The sequence below is a fragment of the Talpa europaea genome (genome assembly GCF_964194135.1).
Source record: "Talpa europaea genome assembly, chromosome: 9".
NCBI lineage: Eukaryota > Metazoa > Chordata > Mammalia > Eulipotyphla > Talpidae > Talpa > Talpa europaea.
Genome location: NC_140076.1, coordinates 22,534,311 through 22,543,879, shown reverse-complemented (window position 1 = coordinate 22,543,879; position 9,569 = coordinate 22,534,311). Strand labels below are relative to the sequence as shown.

Sequence of the window (9,569 nt, the reverse complement as noted above, 5' to 3'; positions counted from 1 at the left end):
ATAAAAATATGCAATTGTGTTTGTGTTCTTCACGCCCAGTTGGCATATCTAAAGCCATAATATATTTGTGTTGAGGTCTGACAGTTGAAGTCTTTCACCAGTGCTAGTGCAAATAAAAATAAAACCCCCATGCCCTCAAGGAGTTCCGTGCGCCAGTCCTTTGGCCCTTCTGATGCTTGAATTGACCCTCTCAGTTCCTCCAGGATGTAACTGCTATAAATGCGTGACAGAGATGAGGTCTGTAACGTGAAAAGTGTGGCCTCTCTTTTCTATTAGCAGTTTGGAACAGAACTGTAAAGGAAGGAAGTGTAAAGGATGTAGTACCACGGCCTGGGCTTTAAGATAGGGAAAGCCTGCGGCCGCTTCTGTGGTCTTTCATCAAGTCTGTGAAGTGGCTAGTGCTTTACTGTTGCCAAGTCTTGGAACCGGCTCATCTCCGTGAACACCGGCCTTTCCCAGGAGAGTGACACTCCACACATTTCCAGGGAGTCTTATTGAATTTCTCTGGATACCTGGTTAAGGGTAAAGGCTGTGACTTCAGATTTGAGGTCAGTGTATGAGGCACATTCAGCTTGGTGAAACACAGCTCTTCTGGTGGGGCTGTGCTGCTTCCAGTGAGCCTTGACGCCCTGACCAGCATGGGTGTCAGGGGAGGGTGCCACTAAAGAGACCCTCTTTCGGGGAAGAGTACACTTGAGGCATCTGACCAAATGTGCCTTTAGCATATGTTACACGAAATGTGACTGAAAGATGCAAATCACCCAACTTGCCACCCTAGCCCACCCTAGTCCTGATTTAGATTTATTTTACTAATTCAGTCTTCTGGGTTTACCAAACAAGAGTACCGAGCCTTCAAAACTTCTGAGTTTAACTTAAGAGGAATAGTAAAACACAGCTGTCTACAGGCCATGGCCCAATCATTAATAATTAGAACTGCTTATGCGGTCTGGGCACCTCTCCACTTGCTAATTAAACGTAGCTAGTTAGAGGGACGTAGGCCAGGGTTTGGTCTTCTGCAGAAAAAGGTGAACAAATGAGATTAGTGGTGGAGGAGGAGCCGAGATGCCAGCAGCTCACAGTGAAGGTTGTGTGTTGTACTTCTTGCCAGCAAACATTTGCTTCCTCAAAAGCCATGAGATTGACTCAACCTTTGCCTCCTCACCTAAGCAGTCTACAGTAGGAGGAAGGGGTCCAATTGACTTGGCAGGTAAGGAGATGAGAACGATAAACCCAGAACTCCAAAATGAGTTACTGGAACTGAACTGGGGTAGGAATGATGAAAAGCCATCAGATAAGGGAAAGTAAGGCCAGAAAACCCAACTTAAGGCAGAAGATAAAATGGAGACACAAGCAGTTCCATTTGGTCAGAAATGCGTAATGTCGTGGAGATGATCAGAGTAATTGCTTCAGTAGAAAGGGGTGAATTCAAGCCTTACTGTTTGAGTTGGCAAATCCCAAGGTTGGCCAGTAAGCCACATACAGGGGCTCTGGCCTGTGCCACCTTCCTTTGCCCGGCCAGGATCCTGGCTGATGGGTTTCATGACTTGTGACAAATATGAAGGTGGTGATCAGGGCAGGGATGGCTTATTCACTCAGGAAACTAGCTTTTTATTACAAAGGGCTTATGATGGGGCAGTAGAGCTTGCTGAGACCCATATGGAAAGTATCACTTCTTTGGTGCAATAATGCCTTCCAGTTGGGCCTGAAAAACAAAAACAAACTCCATTAATATTTGAAACTTGCAGCCGAACACAAATAGCTGAGAGGTGATTAAAGCCTGGGAAGAAGAACCCAAATGCTGCCACTCCAAGTGTTTTTTCCCTTCATTCCCAACTCCATATTTTCTAGATTAACTGGTTTCTGTCTTGGCATACGGTCTTGCTACATGAGGAGAAACCAGAGCTGTCCTGGTTTCCATACAATAATGGCTCAGTGTCGAATATAAAGCATAGAAAAGGAAATTGAATAAAAGTTGTTGAAATCATGGTTTTTCATGGCTCAGATTTCAGGCCTGCATACGTTCGGCTAAGTTAAACATTTGGCTCTCTGGTTTGGGAGCCTGGGAGCTCTGTGCTGGGACGAGAGGTTTGGGAAACAGCAAATTTTCAGCCACTGAGACAACTTGACACCCAATTAGAGGAAATTGCTACCAGTGAGTAGGGAGCTGTCTATCTTGTATGTAAAGCTCAAGGCACTTGGGAGTTCCTCTGCCGCGGCAGCCAGTCAAATAATTCACTGTCATGGTATGTGGACAGATCTTTGAGTTAGGTCTATCCTGGGGACTGCAAACATGGCTGCATTTGCAGTGCAGCTTTGAACCAATAAAAATAACTCACTTCTAAAGAATCCTTCGCCCTGGGGATTACAGGGTTGCTTGTAAAAATTGGAAAGATGCCAAGGTATTCTGCTTAGCTCTTGTCGCCAGTACCATAGGAGGAACTGAGGAATTTGGGCTTATGCTAAAGAAATACAGCAGATAAGGCAGGCAGCTTCAGAGGCTGCCAAGTAAACAGATTCACATCCGGCTGTGAAACTTTCTAGTTTTTCTTTGTTAAACTTTTCAGAGACAAGGAAATTGCTGTTACTGTCCATTGGTTAATACAAGTCGCTAATCTCAAACACCTGATTGCCTTGGCGTGTAGCGCCAACAAGTCTGTCAACCACGAGGTGAGCTTTCTGTGGGACTTGGAGGAGAGGGAGATACCACCGCGGGGACAAGCCACTAAGTGTGAATAGGCCACCCACCTCGAATCAGCCGGTGTCATGACCACCTGGCGACCTTGTTGCCAGCCCCACACCCCCACAGTTTCTGATTCAGATTTGGGGTGGACCCAATAGTTTGTGTTTCTAAAAGTTGCCCGTATGAAGGTGATTTTGATCTGTGGCCCAACCTTTGAGAACCTTTGGACCAGACTCTAGAGAGCCTGGAGTTTCAGAGGCCCGAAGCCTGGCCCCTTGCCCAGCTCTTTCCACCAGTTCCCCTCCCTCCCACTAGCGCAGCTGGATAAAAATGTGCCACTCAGAAAAACGGGTATGAGGAAAAGCACCTACCGCTGAGTTCTCTCACCACGCCCCTGGGGAATCTTCCAGATTTGAAGTGACTCCCTCCCAAAGGGCCTTCCCTGCCCATCCCAAAAGCAGTGTCACAGAGGACAAGTGGGTAGGCACAGCCACAAACCCGCTGAAGAGTCCAGCCCACTCGGAAGGCTCCAGGATAGCAGCCGTGACAAGAAGACACTTGGCTCACTTTTTGCCATATCTACCTCACCCTGTACAGCTTTTGTCCAAAGGGACAAAAAATCCCCCCATTGGGTGCCAGGCTGAGGTGTCATGGGGACTTAAGAGTCGAGAGCAGAGCCCCTTCCGGAGCTGGATGGATGGAGAATCTGGGAAATCAACCCTCAGTTCACTCCTCTCCCCCCGCCCCCGCGGAGGCAGCTTCCTCTTCTCTGGCAGTGCCTGTGGACCACTATTTAAGTCATCAGCGGAGCAGGAGCCCCTGCTCGGAGATTACCTTCAGCTGCTGATTCGTCCGCTTTAGGAACTGAATCTCCTCGTTGTGCTTCTTCTCCTCCACCTGTCTCCGCTCACTCTCCCGCCTCTCGGTGGCTTCACATTTTGCCTTCTGCTCGTTCACTTGTCTCTCCAAATCTTTCTTTTCTGTTTCCAATTCTGCAATCTGAGGACAGAACCCCCAGTCATCCTGGGAAGTCGCCAAGTAGATGGGGTGGTGTGAGCTCTGGGAGGAGAGGACTTCGGGCGCAGCTGGCCGAGGGGAGACATCACGGGGTCTGCACTGCCACCCAGTGGGAGGTCAGTGACTGGCATGGCAGGTCCACAGAGGAGAGAGCTCTGCAGTGCCCAGGCTGGCTTTTACACCCTAAAACAAGGGGGCTTCACTGGGGTAATGGGAGAGCACCCTAAGAGACCAGAATTCAGTGCGGGAATGACAACCAGGCTGCTCTGAGGCTGACAGAAAGGTTCACCGAGGGCCAAAGCCTCATGGCAAACCCCACTCACTTTCCTCTCCATGTCTGACTTCCCCTGTTCGGCCTGCAGTGCCTTCCTCATGCCAAATGCCACGCTGCTCTCGTACAAGGTCTGGTAGGCTGCGATGGTCATGCGGATCTCGTCCCGGACTCGCAGCAGCAGCAGCCCCCTCTCCGCACAGTTGATGGTGACCTCGCGGATCAGCTCATCTTCCAACGCACACACATGGAGGTCAGAGAGAGCAGGCAAGAGGGGCGAGGTACCTTGTCACTGCCCACCCACCTCAGTGGGCCCAGGAGCCTTGCCATGTTGCCAGGCAATCAGCAAGGCCAGTTTGGCCAGGGCAGAGACTGGAGCCCAGGTTGCTTTGCAGCTGTGGGCCCCTCTTCTGTTCTCAGACAAAAATTGGGTACCAGTCAAAACATTTGAATTTTCCATTTGGAGATGGTGGTGGTTTTAAAGCAGCTGGGAAATCCTACCTGCCCCCTTGACTAGAACGGGATGGGGCTGAGATGGCAATGTCTAGAGCTTGCCCACCCATCTCCTCCACAAAAGCTGACCTGGAGGGCAAACCATAAATCATACTCAGTCTGAAGAGAGTCTGCCAGACTCTGCACCTGCCTTCTGGCTTGAAGAAGGCAGATGGGGTCTACATAGAACAATGGGATTGGGTTGGGGGGTACACATCTGACACCAGCACTTGAGGAAGGAGATCTCAAACCCCTTGTGCCTTGGTTAACAGCAAATTACCCTGAAACACTTTTCTGGTCCAAGGGCTAAATGTTGGGTGGATGTAAATATAGAGCATTAACGTTCCTGATTTAAAAATTTACACGTGCTTATTATAGCTGTCTTTGGGAAACAGAATGGGTGTCCTCGTCTTACTCCAAACATCTGCTAAGGGATGAGGAACCAGGCACTCGGGAAAATGGTGACAGGCAAGTGAGTACTGGTCGGGGGAAGAGGGCACACAGGTGGCAGTTCCTGAGTGGCTTGGGTAGCAGGAGATTAAATGATTACAGGATGGGGTGGTCTGCAGTTTAGCGTTACTCAGGGCTCAGATCTGAATGAAGGGGATGGAAAAGGAGGCGGCAGGGGGTGCGATGTTCATGCTCACCAAAACACTGTGAGTAGAGCTCCCTGCGCACGGGGCAGATGCCCGTCTCCCTGGCCTGCCGCTGCTGCAGCTTCAGGTCCAGCTGCTCCTGCAGGTGCACCACGTCCATCCTGGTGCTGGGGGCACTGGACACCTGCTGGATCCATAGCTGTGTGTCTTCCACCCACTCCCTGCAGCACAGACAGAGCCAGGCTGAGCAAAGCCCACTGACCAGAGCGGGTCCTCGGGACATGAGCAGAGAGGGCCCTTCGAGTTGTCGGCCTGAGCAGGAGTGAGGGCACCTCTGTCACCGAGTGACTGAATCCACCCTCTCTTTTCCCTGGGGAGTGGGAGCTTCAAGGTCACCATAGGACCCCTACCTTAGGACTAGGCAATCTTCACTCTCCCATGGCCCTCTGGGGAATCATCACCCATGTTCCAGATCTTACCCTTCTGACAAGGTTGAGGACAGATGGATGGTCAATGCTCCTTGAAGTAAACAGAAGGCCCCATGGAAATTCTAACGTGTGGGGTGAACCATACAGGGTACCACAAACTTTGTACAGTCAGGAAGAAGTGAACGTGTGTACTGGGGAGGCACACACATGGGGAGGTTCTCGACAGTGTGCACCTATATGGGCCCCTCCAAAGTGAGCCTGAGACACCACTAGGTTCTAGAATCACAAGGAGGGAACCTGAGGGCAGAACTGCATGGGGGAGAGGACATCCACACATTAGTGCAAAGGAATTAACTGAGCCCCGCCACCCTTTGTCATTCGTCATGAAGGAGACTGCAGTCTCTTTTATAGTGTTTCCCCCCTTTTTTAAGATTTATTTATTTATACAAAACTGGGGTACAGACCAGAGACTTGGGAGGGTGAGAGGATTCACCAGAGACAGAGTAGGGAACAGAACAGGCAGATGGACCAAAGACACTGCTGAGGGGAGCAGCAGGCGAGATAGGAGAGGTCTGTCATGCCATTTGGGAATCTCCCTGGCTGGCCGGGAATCGAACCCACGCTGCAGAGGCTGTGGACAGCTTCACAGTGCTGCGCTCAACTCACTGTGCCACTGGGGAGGCCCCGTGTTTCCTCCTTTTAAGCTCAACTGTCAACTTATTACATAAACATCACCAAAAAGACATGTCAGATAGCAATACACGTGGCTGCAGAAGAAAGCAGCAGGGCGAGGGGTTTTGAAGAAGGGAGAAGTGCCCTATTACAGGGATTCTCAAGAGGCCCTCCACGAGCAAGACCTGAGTGAAGAAACAAAGAGTGTCTTATTCCACAGCTGTGAGAACAGCAACTGTGAAGGTCCCTAGGCCCAAGAGTGATTGGACCTGTTTCTGACTCAGCAAGCAGAGGCCTCAGGTCATCCGGAGAAACACAGGAGATCAGATCACAGGTATAGCAGAGACCAGATCATGCCAGGTCTTCCAGGTCATTGTAAGGACCTTGGATTTTAGTTTGAGGGAGATAGGAACCATTAAAGAGCTTCTGGCAGGAGACTGGTATGATCTGACATGATTTAGGAGGTGTGGAGATAGACTGTGCAAGCAGAGTGGACATAGGGCTTTCCGACAGGAGACAGCTGCAGTAGTGCTGGTGACAATGAGTGACGAGGAACGAGATGGGAGAAGCAAAGGTGGTGAAGAGTGGTCAGACTCGGGATATAATTTGAAGGTGGAGCCAAAAGAATTTGAGGAAGGGTAGAACCCGTGACATGAGAAGCAAAAGGAATGATGAAACATGGACTGAGCCCCTGGTGAAAAGACGGGGCAACGTGTGGAAGGTGACAAACTGATTTAATTTGCACTTTTGAGTTTGAGATGTCTGCTAGACATCTTCACAAAGATAATGAGGCGTAGAACATATGGGTCTGGAGTTTACGGGAGAGAACAGTCCTGGGAATGCAGACTTGGGAGCCCTCAGTATTTTTTTTTTTTAGAGACTTATTTATTTATACAAGAGCTGGGGTACAGGTCAGAGGTGCCAGAGGGTGAGAGAATCCACCAGAGACAGAGCGGGGAGCAGAACAGGCAGACAGACCAAAGACACTGCTGAGGGGAGCAGCAGGCGAGGCAGGAGAGGTCTGCCCGCCATGTGGGTTTCTCCCTGGCTGGCCAGGAATCAAACCCACGCTGCAGAGGCTCAGACAGCTTCAAAGTGCTGTGCGCAACCCGCTGTGCCACCGGGGAGGCCCGGGAATCTTCAGTATTTAAAGCCATTGCCTGGGTGAGAGCTCTCAGGAAATGAGGGGAGATAAAGAAGACAGCTCCCCCCACCCTCACAGCATCCAGCCACCTGTAAACTCTGGGAGCTCTGGGATGCTGTGAGGAAATCCCAGGCAAGAACAGAAGTCAGGTGCCTCTTCCCATATGCCCCAGTTCTGGGATGCAAAAGTCTGGGCCTTCTCCCAACCGCTGCTTCTACTTTGTTTTTGTTTTTTACCTTGGGGGCAGGATAGCGTTCAAGATTTCTTCTGCCTGCTTTGTAGGATCTGGGACCCAGGAAGTTGAGGGGAGCTTGGTCTTCGGTGGCTGTGGGACTGGGCCTGAGGGTCCTGGCTGCTGAGAGCTGACTTTCAGTGGCCGAGCCTGTAAGAGAGGGACAGGTTAGGGCTGGAGGTGATTCACTCAGGGGATCCCACATATCCTGGTCTCTGGTTTGCTCCAGGTCTCCAGCACATGCTTTCCCTGTTACCACCTCTCACCCTGTTACCATCTTCTCAGCAAAAGTGACTTTTCAGAGCTGAAGAAAACCACAAAGAATGTCTGATCCCACTCCAACCCAAATCTTGTATCTCCTTGAGCCAGTGGTTCTAGCATGGGTGCTCCTCATCTGCTTTCACACCTCTGGTGATGGCGCACATTACCAGATCTGTCCTTGGACCCGGCTATCATGAGCGAGTGAGTCCCTCCCACATCCCAGTGATTTCCTTTCCCATCCTAAATCTGCTCTTTGGGGTCACCCCACATCTGGGCTTCTTCTATCATTCTCTCATCCTCTTTCCCGGGTCCCAATTCCCTTTACTCGCAGTGGCTGCAGCCTTTGTCCCTTGAGATTCCGGACCCTCAACGCGGGGATCTGTTTTTCCACATGGGACTTTCCAGCCTCCCGCGATCCCTGAGATCCGTTCTTACTTTGGGGCTCCGTTTCTCTGTGTTCCGGCTGACTAACACCGGGGTGTCGTATTTGAGCAAAGAGTCAGCAGGGGGAATCATGGCGGCGGCGGGGGTAGAAATTCAGCAGCTGACACTTCAGTCAGGGCCTTGTTTGCCGTCACCATGGAAACCTCGTCCGGCCCCCATGGCCTGGGCGGGGCTTCAGAGTGGGGCGGGGCCAGCAGCGCGAGAGTTGCTGTGTAGCCTTCGAGAAAAATTCTGTTGCTTAACTTGTCTGTCGGCTCACTGCTCATCCCTGTACTCTTGAAAGCAGGGAAAACATGGGTTCGCGTACCCGCGCTGCGTGTAACTCGCGATTTCAATGAGGTAGGCAGTCACCTTTGCCGAATGCCACTTATGTCACCTGCAAACACCGAGTCATCTTGTTGCAGAAATATATTCTAGCCTTTTACCCAGGCAGGGGAAGAACAAGCGGTACTTTAGGAATGGTGAGGTCAGGAAAGCTTTGTTACTCATGCATGAGGCCTCAGACCTGGGTAGTCCCATAAGGTCTGAGCACTGGTCTAGAGACAGAGTTTCTTTTATACACAACCACTTTACATTGATAAAGTTGGTTAGTTAGCATACAAATTCTTGACACAGGAAAAGGGGAAGGATACAGATCTTCCAGGATGACCTGGGAGATCAATCAGCCTAGCAGGCTGCCAGACTTTGTTTTAGATATGCTTATTAAAGAAGCAAACTTATTATTTATTTTACATTTCCAGGTCTATGACTCTTTAACAGGGAAAGATTTCTTTTTCTTAGCAGTTCCCTTTCAATCTGACTTTTTTTTTAAAGATTCATTTATTCATGCATACAAGAACTGGGGTACAGGCCAGAGGTGTGGGGGGTGAGAGGATTCACCAGAGACAGAGTGGGGAACAGAACAGGCAGAATGACTGAAATACACTGCTGAGGGGAGCAGCTGTACCATGTGGGTTGCTCCCTGGCTGGCTGGGGATCGAACTTGTGTTGCAGAGGCTGCGGACAGCTTCATAGGTTGCGTCTTAACCCCTTGCGCCACTAGAGAGGCCCCTCAGCTGACTCTTCAATGAAGTGCTAGGGAAGACTCTTGAAGGAATCTAAAATTCTCAGAGGTTCAAAAAATTTTATTTTTAAATAAATGGAGACATGACAACATAATAGTTTAGGAACAGAGAGAAAAAGACTAATAATTTGGCCCCGGGCTACCATTTATAACTGCATTTATCTTTCCTTCGTATTTCCAAACGGAAGCGTCACCACAGTCTGAGCACAATTCCGTGTCCTCTTTCCTTGGCTTCACAGGCCAGGGCTTGTTCACTCGTCATAGACTGT

The 9,569-nt window shown here is 50.2% G+C and overlaps 1 protein-coding gene across 1 annotated transcript; it reads right to left on the bottom strand.

Annotated features, from left to right (window-relative positions):
• Window positions 1-1,666: 1,666 nt before the first annotated feature.
• DNALI1 (dynein axonemal light intermediate chain 1) lies at window positions 1,667-8,312 on the bottom strand (the record flags this gene model as incomplete). The annotated part of the gene is made up of 6 exons (XM_084243311.1): window positions 8,229-8,312; window positions 7,537-7,682; window positions 5,108-5,277; window positions 4,021-4,199; window positions 3,515-3,679; window positions 1,667-1,702 (listed from the first exon to the last, which is right to left on the bottom strand). The coding sequence occupies exons 1-6, from the start codon at window positions 8,307-8,309 to the stop codon at window positions 1,667-1,669; spliced, it is 777 nt and encodes a 258-aa protein (XP_084099437.1). The 5' UTR covers window positions 8,310-8,312.
• Window positions 8,313-9,569: the final 1,257 nt, after the last annotated feature.